Raw genomic sequence first — 13,962 nt, forward strand, 5'->3', positions numbered from 1 at the left:
CACAGTATGGCAGCATGAGCTGTAGCTAGGCATAGTAAAAAGGTCCAACAGACATTGCATTACACTAACACACTACTCAAAAACTAAATAGTCAGAAGACATACGAAAGAGGCAATTGCAAAAAATATCAACCAAACAAAACCTAATTTGTGTTAAAGACTGGTCCAATATAACATAGTTTATGGTCCTCTAACCACAACACATGGGAGCACTAAGAGGATTTACATTTACGGCCGGTCAGCATAAAGCACACAACACATACACAGTCCACATACTAACATCACACCATATGCACTGCCGTTGCACTAGTTTATACTCTCCCTTGCGTCTCCACAAAGTGGGACAGCTGCAACATAAAGAGATCTATAGAAGTGATTGTAGTGTCATTGGGCTGGACTCACTGCAACTCACCCAGTGTTCGGAAAGGCCTCTGATGGGGCACCAGTGAGAAGAAGCCAGGCTTCAAGGCATTGGTGATAATGACATCAAACAGCTCCTCAAAGTCTTTCCTGAAAAAAGTCACAGTACAAAACTATTCAACATAGCTGAGCCTGAGGTCACACTTTGGCCAGTGCAGCCTCTTGGACAGACTAAAGCACTGCTGCTCATGACTGTATGGAAAACAGAGTGTGGATTTGAGCAAAAAGCAAAATACAGCAGGAATGTGTCTAACATAAACATAATGGAAAGGGGTTGGAGATCGCATGCTGAGCCCTTCAGGGGTAAGCGAGGCTGTTGTTTTAAAGTTCTGCGTCCAAATGCACCTGGACCGCTGAAGTAGCATCCTGTCTCCGGGGCTTTTCCTCAAAGTGGAGCTGCCTAATGGGTGCAGCGGGGTAATGGCTCCCTATTCCCAGAGTTGAAATTCACAAAAATGTCAAGGGGAAAGAGAATGTTTCCACTGCAGGCTTACGTTGGCAGGTGGAGCTGAAGCCAAGTCAGGTCACGAGAGAAAGACCATAAAGCTCTTTATCACACAGCTGTGACAGCCACATGGAGGGGAAACAGGTTCAAATTCACAAATGCCAGAATAAGTGCAATACGTTTTTGACTTTCCAAAACATTCCTGCCGCAATTGCCAGGATTCAAGATTAGGTATTACTTAAGACATGGCAATACAGCAAGAGAAGGAGGAGGAGGGGAAAGAGGAGGAGGAAGAAGAAGAAGAAGGACAAAGAAGAAGAAATAATAACCCAAAACTGAACAGCACAGCTCTGCTAATGGCATACTGCTGTTCACATGTGCACATTCTCCTGGCATTAGGTAGTCAGAAAGTAGGGCAGCAAAGGTGAGGTGGCTGCAGCCTGGTCGTGTGACACTTCCCAGCTGCTGCTCGCTAGCCCAGGGCTAGCAGACCTCAGGGACCTCGGAAAGTGTGGCCTCTCCCGGGAAGCATGCCCTTTAACAAGCTCCAGGAAAACAGTGCCTCACTGACAGATTCAGGACCCAGCTGAGTGACTGAACACTTTCCTACACATGGTCCGGGGCGAACATGCCTGCTGCATGCAAGAGAGCTTAGAAGAAAGGCCTCATGGGAAGGGGGAGGGGAGGTGGTTTTGGTATAGTTACTTGGTGCTTTAGCGACAGCAGAGAGGTTCATATACAGGCCAATGTATGACTCTGAACAAAGCCCTCTTATTCACAGCTCCTGAGATGGACAAGACCCAGCCTGGGAGTCCTGTACTTCACCCAGAGCTTATCTTGACACAAATCTAAGTCTCCACGTCTTGTTAACACGCTCTCTGAAAACAGGCCTCTGCGCCAGCATGACAGGGTGCCCCCATTCCACCGGCCCGCCCGCACAGTGAGGTGGCCCGTGTCCAGAGGTGAGAGGCCACTGGGACACTGGGGACACTGGGAGCAGCTGCGGCAGCAGCAGCAGGGTCCTCTGGGGGAGCAGTGAGCGGCCAGGCCGGGGTATTTGACAGGAAATTGCTGAGGGAAAAGCTTGTGCCACATGAATCCGCAGAGGCCCAGCGGGCGTCCAGAACAAACGCCTCCCCCTTTCCAGAGTTCCGCTCGCGAGCAGCTCTCCCTTACAAACAATGCTCAGTCCCCCCTCACTGTCACAACACAAGCTGCAGACCCTCTGGCCAGGTGGTTGCTGGACACACTACCACTTTGGACGTGGGCCATTTTAATATAACAGAGCTTCTGTGGGGCTACAGAGCTGATAAACTACCCCACATGTCTGTGGGACATCTGCTGGAGAGCCTGGCCAAGACTGTAAGTGGGATCAGGCTCTAATAACAGACTGCAGACCACAGCGAACACCGCCACTGCCACAGGCAAAGGACAGGGCCCCAAGAGCAACCACTCAAAGTGGTGGTGGTGGCGTGAAAGACAGTGGGCTACGGGTGGGAGGTGGGAGTGTGTGTGTGTGTGTGTGTGTGTGTGTGAGATGTGAAGTGTTGATGACCGCCTCAGCCCAGGTGGAGGAGGGCTGTGTGCAGGAGGAGGTGACTCACCCCAGGATGTGCTCACACACCAGTCTGCAGTAGTCGCTGTGGGAGCTGGTGATGAGGAGCAGCACCTTGCCCGCGTCCTTCATCCGACGCAGCCAGGCCTTGACCGAGTCCGAGCAGGGCTGCAGGTAGCGGCCCGGGTTCTGCTTCACACAGGGGAAGTACGTCCCAGCATCCTCTGATGGACACAAGCAAACAGCAGCAAGGAACTATCAACGTCAGTGCTGTGTCTCACGCCAGTCAGCCAAAGAGCATCAAAACTGAACTCTTGTCCCATATTTGCATCTTACTTACTAACCTTATCACTGTGTGTTTTTTAGCAATCACAAAGTCTTATACACAATAGAATTGAGAATCCAAATAAACCAAGCAGGTGCTGAATATATGAGTATACATAATACATAAAAATCCCCACAATCAAGCCAATTCAAGGCACTATATGAAGAGTAGCTAATGTATTTCTCCTATGGTATTACAGAGATTTACGGTGTAATCTATTCACATATATAACAGTGAAGCTGCCTTTAAGAGAATGTTAAAGTGTAGGCCAGATGCAGGACACTGCAGGGAGCTAGGGTCTACTTTTGTAACTCACTGAGCTCTAATAGCCTTACCATTTGCTGTTTGACTGCAGGATACTCAAAACCATCATACCCATGTATCTGGTCAGCTTACTTCAGTCAGCCATTTTACAATCATTTTCTTCGCTTATTCAGACATGTTATGGCCAATTTCCAGTCACCAACAAATCCCACATTCCACAGAATCCCACTGTTCTCTGAGTCTCCCTTATGAGTAGCATGATGAGTCATCCACCCACTGAGTTCATTAGAGTAGAATACGCAGAAGATGTTCCACTTCACAGTTCATACCCCACGTGACTCTAAAGCCATTGTATTTCTCTAATTGTTAAGAAAACAATACCAATGAAGCCTAGAAGAGGAAATATGAGAAAATGCTTTAATCCTTGCTTTCATTCACACAAATGGGACATTAAAAAAGTATTTTACAAAACCAAAATTTCACCAAGGGTAAACAAAAACGCGTTGTGAAAAATCGGTATATGGCTTACAGGGGTCGATACATGTCTGCTATTTTCCCTAAGCCTTTCGATGACATTACCTCACCAGACTCAGGCAGCCTGTGAAGTAAAACTGAGGTCAACATTTGGAATTAATTAGAGATGAAGTGACACATGAAAAAGAGGCGAAGCTATACTTTCCCTCGAACAACATAAAGCTACCAGCACAGGAAGTGCGTTGGGGTTTACACAGGGGAGGAAGAATGTGGACCGTATGTGAGAAGTGGGACACGTCTATTTTCATACGTCGAGGGAGAAAAGGCTTCAGAGAGCAGGGAGCACACCCACATGAGCACCATGCAGCACAGGCACAGGAGGCCACCTGGAGCTCACCTGGTACACTACCACACACTCACCAGCATTACCACACAGTCTCCTACACTCCTCTGCACCACAAGCACGTGGCCTCCTAGCTGCAAACATGGTGGACATGGTGGTGTGGGCATGTGGTACACGGGGATGCAAAGAGAGGCAGCCACTTGAGGGTGAGAGGATGAGCTGGGGTGGTGGTGAGGAAGCAAGAAAGGTCTCCGACACAGCAGACGCCAAACTTAAATCTGTGGATTTATTCTACACTGAAGCTCAGGGAACTGTGAATCCTTCCCCACAATCACTAGAGTCATTTAAAATGATTCAGCTTTAACTGATCTGTGACTTCAAAGAAATGCTCTGATTGGAGCCGGAGTGTTCCCGAGCACTCTCCACAGTAAACCCCCCATAACACACATACCAGAGATGGGAGATGATTCCTCTACGAACACTGCTCTCTGGTGGCAGAACAAATACTGTACACTTCAACACTAGTGGGCAGCTTAAAGTAGAAATGCAACGGCGAGATAAATACATACAGTATTTATAGCATCAATTAATTATTTCATTATACCAAAATAAAAAAACAATTAATAAAAGAAAGCAAAAAAAAAGCACGCTTTTACGTTAAAATTGGTTACCTAGTACGCCTTTGTTTTTGCCATGGTGTGGGATCACAAGGTTGTTTAGCATGAGTTTAACATTGTACAGTTCAATGGAGCTCGAAAGTTTGGACGAACGGGCCAATTTCAGAACCGGATTACTTGGGAACGGCTAAACGTACAGAAGAATGCTTTACATCATTGCATTTGGTAATCATTGTATTTGGAAATCATTATTTTGATATAATGGGTTGTTCAAGTGTTGAGTGAAGTGTTACAATTCATGTGATATCTGTGTAATGCGATTATTCCGCTAAATGTATCAACTGTTTTGAAATTATCTTATTGTATGCACATAGATATTAACATCATATTGTCACCTGGAACAATGTGAAATGTGAAATGTATAATTCAAAAAAGTATAACAGAAGAAGGTTGTTTGGAAGGTTGTTTGCCCAGGGCGAGGCTCGGCCATTGCACGTCCGGTAGTGCTGACCCCTGCGAATTCCTCAAATGTGGGAATCTCGACTGCACAATTTTTTTAGTGGGCAGCCGTGGCCCACTGGTTAGCACTCTGGACTTGTAACCGGAGGGTTGCCGGTTCGAGCCCCGGCCAGTGGGCCGCAGCTGAAGTGCCCTTGAGCAAGGCACCTAACCCCTCACTGCTCCCCGAGCGCCGCCGTTGTAGCAGGCAGCTCACTGCTCCGGGATTAGTGTGTGCTTCACCTCACTGTGCTGTTTGTGTTTCACTAATTCACCGATTGGGTTAAATGCAGAGACCAAATTTCCCTCACGGGATCAAAAAAGTATATATACTTATACTTAGAAGCTGAACCATTCCGGGAACGTCATCATCTGCCTTGATCAAAGATGGCTGTGCCTTGGATTAGTAGCTCACTGTCCAGCAAAACCACTTAAAGCAACATTCATAACAGAACAATGATATGGTGAAGACATTGTGATGATGAGGTGCAAGCAATGAAGGATTTTGATGACCCCATTCTAACTCTAATTATACATTATTTTCAGCAGTTCATTAGATCAGTGTTTATCTAGTTCAGCTAACTGAGCACATATGGTATTGAATCCAGATGACTATATACTGTATAAAAAGACACTGTTTTCAAAAAACCTTCAATTCAAAATAATAGAACTAACCATGGCTTTGCGGGAGGAATGACGGCCCAAAAATAGTGCAAAAAATACTAAAAAAAGCACAAGTATGGATATTTCAATGTATCCATAACCACATGTGTGTCACTTAGCCCTGTTCGAAATGACAAAACAATCTGTTTAGAAATGTATCACATACACTATGTTATATTCATTCTGACATATTGGCTCTCTAATTCAGGTTGTGACCAAAGCGACTGCATTAGTCATTTGCCAAGTCACGACAGGATGGTAAAGTACAGGCAGAAATGATGCCCTCTTCTGGACAACTCTGGGAGTTGCATCTAAACTAATGCACTATACAGCATATGAAGTGCAATGCAAATAGGCTACAACAGACACACACATTCACACAGACATTTTGTGTTCGAAACACAATTAAACCATTGGAGTATTGCTTTTTCTTGATTATGTTTCATGTGTTTTAAAAAGGGATAAATCCAGTGGACATCATTGTTAAAATATGAAATGCACATCTAAAGTCTGTAGGCAGGGACTGAAATTAGCACCAGTCACCAGCCAAATGCTGATAAAAGTGGCAACAATGACACATGTGCATAAATGGCAGGTTGACTCACACTCAAAAATACAGTTTACGTGTTTAATAAAACAGAAACAGAAACTGAATCTGACTATGATCCCAAAGGGAGATCATTCAAACAGTCCCACATATTAAATATGTAAATATTATTCTTGACTCCAATTTATCTTTCAAAAAACAAGCGAAGGAATATGCAAACTTCGAAATATAATCTGGCAAATGTTAGATATATAAGAATCTGTCTGACAACAACAACAGCAAAACTGTACATGAATGCCATGATCATCCACACCTAACAAACTGCATGACGAGCTGGACTCAGGCAAAAACTCTGAAGACCATTCTCTCACTTTACAAGCAAGCTCTCAAGGTATTAGACAGAAAACACATGTCTTATCATCACTGTGTGGCTGTGTGAACATTCTAGGAGTGTCTGTTGATGCTTTATGTTGGATCTGTGAGGGTTGTGTGAACGTTTGTGTGCTCCTCCTTGTGTATGTGCTTTTGTTTTTATCTACATGGTTGATGGCCAGTCCTGTATTGCTCTTTTCATGTGCTTTTGTAAAATATATTTGATTATTATTAACTTGGCATTTAAGAACAAGTTAATTGATGATTTCATAACATCTTGCCAAAGGACTACAATTGATAATTAGCTGGCTGGCTAACACTTGCACATTTACAGAAATGTTAATGAATGTGTGTTTTCTTTATGTTATTCTTAGGGGCAGCCGTGGCCTACTGGTTAGGGCTTCGGGCTTGATACCGGAGGGTTGCCGGCCAACCAGTAGGAAAAATGTGGGCGGGGGAAGTGGTTGAGCACTGCTCTCCCATGCCCACATCCATGGCTGAAATGCCCTTGAGCAAGGCACCTAAACACTGCTCCCCGAGCGCCGTTGTAGCAGGCAGCTCACTGCTCCGGATTAGTGTGTACTTCACCTCACTGTGTGTTTCCCTAATTCACGGATGGGATAAATGCAGAGATAAATGCAAATTTCCCTCAAGGGATCAAAAGAGTATCTATACTTATAAATAAATAGATGGTAAATTTCAGACACAAAATAATGATTTACTATTGAATGGACAGTGAATTTGACTGACATTTGTCATTTAGCAGGAAGATAATCAAATTTTTAAAAGTAAATATTTAACTGTCTCTGGAGGTTCTATAGTTCTTACCCTAATTATCTAGTATGCATAGTGCTGCTACCAATGCAGTGTTCTCTCTGCTGACTCCATGATGAGAGCTTGTCAATGCTGTTTGTCATGAGAGGATACTGCTATGAGCCACATATGACAGAAGTGAGGATGCTTGGCAATGGAATTGTAGAGCTAAGTGAGTATATCATGTGCTGAGTGGATCTTTGCCAGTCACTGTCAGATGTACACTCTATGACAAGCTCTCGCCCCCTAGAGGTCATGCAAGAAGTTGTAATTTAACAACTACATTACTGGTCAAAAGTTTGGGGTCACTTAGAAATGTCCATTCCACTACATTATAGACAGAATACCAGCTGAGATCAGTTGCATTGTTTTTTTGTTTTTTTTAATCGGGCAGCAGTTTTCAGATTACATTATGTGCTTACATAAACAGACTCACATGCATCAACCATACCGCAGCCAAAGCAATAGGCCTCCCCACCCCTAAATTATCTGACCTCAACAGCACACTCACCAAGAACAGAGCACGGCCCATCGCTCATGACCCCACCCACCCCCTCAATCCCTTCTTCATTCTGCTTTCATCAAAACGCAGATACAGGGCTATGGAGTGGAAGCGAGTACGCTTCAGGAAAAGCTTTGTGCCCTCTGCAATAGCAGCACTTAACAACAGATCACAGCGGTGATGGATCACTGTGCCGCCCTCATTCCTCTGTAATGTCAACTGGTGATGGTTTTCCTGTTTGTATCTGTGTAATGTGATGTACATGTGCTGTTCGTGTGCTGTTGTGATGTATGTGGGTGGGGTATGTGGTGGCAGGATGGTGGGTGGTGGGTGAAGAACCGTGACTGTGTGTATCTATGTATTTCATGTCTGTGAGGCTTGTATGGTATGTGAAAACAAATTTCCTATGTAAGGACAAATAAACTAACTAACTTACATAGTTGCAAACGGGTTCTCCAATGTTTTCTCAGTAGCCTTTTAAAATTATATCAGATTAGTAAACAGCATGTGCCTTTGCAACATTGGATGAATGGTTGCTGATAATGGGCAATATAGATATTGCGTTAAAGATCAGCCATTTCTTTCTACAACAGTCAAGAACCTTTTGCAATTATGTAAGCACATAATGTAATGTGAAAACTGTTTCCCTGATTTAAAAAAAAAAAAAAAAAATCAGTCAGGTTACTGGTTATCCCCTTGCCCACTGGACCGGATGTGTTTAACCTGGAGGAATAATCTTGCAGAAACTCGAACAGAAATCAATAGAGAACTATGATCTATTTTGCCAAAAATGTCACAATGATGCAGTATGTCATACGCCGTCGTACACAGCATGTCCAGCAGGTGGTGCTGTTGGATGTTTATAGTTTCCTTCACTCTACACTATTTCATGTGGCCTCCCTCTCTACTCTCGTCTCTCTATCTGTCTCCTCTCCATCACACACATACAGTACGCAAATGCAAAGGTTTTAACATGTCACAGCAATTAATAAATTATTGGAGCTCCATATGCTGACGTAATTGCAAGAAAAATGATATGCAACGTACACAGGTTAGTGTTTAATTATGACCGCCGCGCAGCGAAGCGGCGGTCATATAGGTTTAGTCAGATTTTTTTTTTTCTTTTTCGCACGTCCAAATTTCCGTCAAGGATTCCCGGGACACTGAAAGACCGGGGTACACGAAACTTGGTGGCCATGTAACCCCACATGGATAGCATGGAACCATCGTTTTGATCTGTAGCCCCCCCGCTGGACTGGACCCCCCGAAAGGAGGGTAGGGCAGACACAGTTTTCTGTGAATATCTCGAGAACCGTAGGGTTTAGGAGGACCATTTTTTTTTGTATGTTGATCTCAAGGGGCCATGTCAACCCATTCCATAACCACTCATTTCATGTATAGCACCACCTAGATAAACACAAAAAAGTAAAAATGAGGTGTTGTAATCGCAGGTATCTGTGACCTAACATAGTCAAAACTGCACGAAATTGGAAGTGTAGGATCATTATGACACCCTCTGAATGCACACCAAGTTTCGTGGAATTCCATTCATGGGGGGCCACACAATAAATTAATTTATGTTACTATACACCAACTGGCCTGTAGGTGGCCGGAGGCAGTTTTCTGTGAATATCTCGAGAACCGTAGGGCCTAGGAGGTCCACCTTTTTATTTGTATGTTGGGTACACGAAACTTGGTGGGCATGTAACCCCACATGGATAGCATGGAACCATCGTTTTTCGTTTTGATCTGTAGCCCCCCCGCTGGACTGGACCCCCCGAAAGGAGGGTAGGGCAGACACAGTTTTCTGTGAATATCTTGAGAACCGTAGGGCCTAGGATGACCAATTTTTTCTGTATGTTTACCTCCAGGGGTCATGTTAACCCATTCCATGTGCACACATGTGCATAAACAGATACACACGCACACACATACATTCACAGTAATCATACGTATGACACATACTCACACAGTAGACATATGTACGCATGCAAGCACATGCACAAACACACATACGCAGACAAACACACAAGCACGCACACACAAACACACACACACACACACATAAACATAAACGTGTGCACGCACACATGCACACAATTCAAGAATTTCTCAGAATTATGAACAGGCAAGATGGGGGTGGGGTTGTATAAAATGAATTTTACATGTGAAATCTATAAACTAATCATGTTTTGGTACTTGTTGTCTAGCAGATACCAGTGAGAATTGAGTGTGGATAATGCAATTTAGTGAGACAGTTAGAATCATATAGGCCTTTCAGAAAAAATGTGCTGGACTGGGCGGCGGTCATATTTTGCACCGCTCTGCGGTACATCTAGTTATAATAATCATTTCATTTTTTTCCATCTACTCTCATTGATTTAATGAGATTTTCTCAAATAAATAACATTACTGGGACTGAGGGTCATTTCTGCAGAGTCTCTTTCTATTCCTATTTCCTGAAACATCCTCCCAGACAAAAGATTGTCAAAACTGAGGGGCACGCATTTGGGGAGGAGAGGAGAAGGAGAGCCGGCAGTCTTTGGGTGGACAACGTTCCACAGCAGATCTTATCCTGCCCGGCTAACTGGACTGCATGTTCCATGAGAATCACAGCTGAAAAAATGTCCAGCTTTACAAAAACATCATTTGCACTTTTTGTAAAGCACAGAGGCAATTTCCCTGACCACCCACAATTGCTGACGATTTTTTGAAGGTGGAGAAGCATTTACAGGAAATTATTTTAAACCATTCTCACAGAAAAAAAAATGTTTTATCCAAGAACGTCCTACTGAACATCAGAGCAATTTCACCTGCGTAAGAGACAAGCTCCCTCAACTCCCTCTTCCAAACAGACACACCCAAACGTTCTGTTAACCAAAACTCTTGGATACAGGAGACTGTCCCAATGTCTCATGTCAAAGGGAGGCTTCTCCACAAGCCTTCCTTATTTCAACCAGACAGACTGAGAGGCACACCATGCAGAAACACAGTCCCATTTAAAGAGCGATCACAGAATGGAGAGATCAACAGGAAATTATCCTCCAGACTAGAACCATTTTCAACCACAGGCAGGGCTAAAAAAGAGCTAACTGCCTTGCATCATTCCCAAAGCCCAAGCTGAAGCCTTGATACTACCAAAAACTCCTATAATGTTACTGAAGATCGCAGAACACCTCTAAGGTAGAGAGGTACAAGTTGTTGGACTAAGTTCAGTTAAAACGACTCTATTCAAGTGACTACATTTCTTATGCCAATCCAGGGCCATGTACTCATTTAGCGGGCACAACGGTTGAATGCTCAGCAAACAGAGTCAATGAAGCACATATCCTCACACTGAGAACTATAATCTTGTGTGTGTTTTCTAAAAACGCCTTACCTTACTTAACCTTCACCCATTTCCACTCTGCACATGTCTTCACATTGGGGAAACCACTCAATCTTTAAAATCAAGCCACATTTAGAAACAGTACCGCAAAGAGCAGCCTATGGGGCACCAGCCAATATTTTCTTCCATTGAGTGTGACAAACGGCAGGATTTATGACCAATGGTGGCAATAAGTATAAGATGTGCTCTGATGTCAATTCTTTGATTGATGGTGCTCCACCTGCACCCCCTGCATTGGGGGTGGTCAAGCCCAAATCATGTGACCGTCTGTCTGCTCTAGAATTTCCCTCCAAACTTTTGTGTCTCTTTGTGAGGACGAGCTCCACAGCAGACACTCTGCACTTGCAAAAACGCCAGCAGGCCCACTGAGTGGCCACAAGCTCCCTGCCTGCCTTGCTATGACGAGTCAGACGGATCACGATTATACCTTTCCATTGGAGTGGCCTGCCATATGAATGACCCTGTTTGGTGACTCAGCATCACAAACTGACATCAAAACTGTTCTTTTCTTGTCCAACCACTCACTTTCCATCTCTGAGTCTCTCTCCTTTCTTTTCTGTCTTTAGTGAACGTGGCACAGAGCAGTTTTTTACAACCATACTTTGATACAACGCAACATAATGAAAAGCCCTGGGGAAAGACCAGACTGGAAATAGGGGCATTTTATCATAGTTGTCAAACATTAAGGAGAGTTATTTCTAATTTAAAGTAAAAATCCTTCATGGATGAAATGATCTGGTTAACACTAAATACATTGCAATTTGGGTGGTTAAGTGTTTTCTTTTACTATCTATAACTTTGCCTTACCACAACTGACCTGATGCTTGTTGTAATGACTACCACTACACACACAAAAAGTCAAATAAAGGAATTGGCCACATGAGAAATGAACAATGCATGGCAATGAAGAAACACAAGAGTGGTTTCTGGGATACCCATGTGAGGTGATGCAGGGAGCCGCTGACGCCAGTTGCACGGTCATGCCCTCTTTGAGGGGAAAGTGTGGACTTAGCCATCTGTCATTACACAAACCCAAGCTAGACATCAGTATGCCTGGGTGGGTCTAGCATTCTCCAAAAGCCTAGTACTCCCAACCTCGAATTAGATGCAATTGAGCTTAATCTTACTGTGATCCCCGTAATGCAATCATAATGCAGAATTAATGTGGGAAATACATTTAAGAAGTATATATTATATCCCTATTCCCCATCATTTCACCCAGTCAAACTCCCTGTTTTGTTTCTTGTGTGGCAATAAAATTATAAAATAAAATGAAATGGTTAAAAATCTCTATTGTAAACAGTAATGATGAACAATTTTATTTTATCTCCATGTAAGCCATCAGGGGATTAAAATGGTGTTACACAAAACAGAGACATATAAGTAAAATGTCTGCAATCGGTCTTTGATATCTTAGATTAGAGGCTCACGACATCAGCTAGTCATAAATCATGTATTTCAAAGGAGTAACACAGGTTTACATGCACGGAAATCTAATTAAGTCTCCCTTGCTAAATTAGCTAAAGAAGTGGTCCAAATGTCTGACCCATGTGCAATAGTAGGCAGCTGGTTCTGCACAATGAGTAAACCTCCCTCCCGACAGCGTCAGAGGCGTGCTAGCGACACACTCTAGCACCATGGGCTTTGTTAGCACTCCCGCCTCCCATTCTGAGCCTCTGAGGATGCGAGTCCAAGTCCAGACGAGTGTGTATACACGACACAGGGTGCAATGGTGACGTGAACCGGATGGGAGTGATGTTTTGGGGGGTGAGTGTAACATCAGTCAGCCAGTAGAGCACTGTACACTGACTAAACCTCCCTCCTGACTCCTTGAAAGACGTGTTAGCAATAGACGCTAGCGCTGAGGGGTTTTAGCCTCCCATTCCCCTGCCTTATTGGCTGCGAGTTTGGGTCCAGGAAACACAATGCAGGATAGGCATCCACCAGCAGCAGTTCCTGGGGAGTCATCTCTTTTTTACCCGCCGAATATTCAGTAGCCCTAGAAGCAAAGTTGACAGTGTTTCCACAATGTTCCCCCAAGAGAAAGAAATAGAATTCTGACTGTGCAAACTCAATTGCAAACAAGGCCAACAAATGTCCAAGGAGACATTTCAAGGAGTTATGTTTGCGTAGAAGCTATATACATGAATCCCATCCTTCACCTATGGGTAGAGATTTGTGTTTAGTTGCAGGAGCCTCAGTTAAAGGATTTTTTAAAACAAAGTGCAAACTTCTACAATTGCATACTGAGGTACTGTAGGTGACGACAGCAGCAAACCATAAAAGAACAGGAATGATAATTCTGGAACGTCAAGAAAGGAACATCACAAAGGCAGTCTTCTCCACTAGACACTTTCAGTCAAATTATAGCCTGCTGTGCATAGATGTGTCATTATAACACACTCCTTGGAACTGACCATGACAGCCTGGATTATAAAATACTGGAACGTAACAAGTGTGATCTGTGCACTGTTATCGGATTTCTGGAATAAGCCATTCTCCCCAACAGTAAAAACACACAGTCAATCAACTGAATCGTGGGCTGTGCTGTTTAAGTGTTAGGGGCAAAGCAAATAACACATGAAGCAGAAACACACATACTGCCATTGAAAAAAGGGAGGGAAATGAAGGGTGGGTACACGCACAAGCCCCTTCATCTGCTGCCAAACTTCACAATTATTATACAAGAAAGGCATACAACTCATTAACAGATCATTGGCCTTCATTTTCAGACTTT

General features: G+C 43.7%; 1 protein-coding gene and 1 pseudogene across 1 annotated transcript in view; one reads left to right on the top strand and one right to left on the bottom strand.

Moving 5' to 3' along the window:
- The window catches only part of nt5dc1 (5'-nucleotidase domain containing 1), a 49,264-nt gene that overhangs the window by 16,226 nt on the left and 19,076 nt on the right, over nt 1–13,962 (bottom strand). The window contains exons 7-8 of the mRNA XM_042094627.1: nt 2,469–2,643; nt 412–509 (exon numbers count right to left, since the gene is read on the bottom strand). Coding sequence (XP_041950561.1) covers nt 412–509; nt 2,469–2,643 — 273 coding nt within the window. The remainder of the gene's footprint in view (nt 1–411; nt 510–2,468; nt 2,644–13,962) is intronic.
- Nucleotides 4,889–5,020, top strand: LOC121712386 (annotated as a pseudogene).

Source organism: Alosa sapidissima, chromosome 6, assembly GCF_018492685.1.
Source record: "Alosa sapidissima isolate fAloSap1 chromosome 6, fAloSap1.pri, whole genome shotgun sequence".
Lineage (NCBI taxonomy): Eukaryota > Metazoa > Chordata > Actinopteri > Clupeiformes > Clupeidae > Alosa > Alosa sapidissima.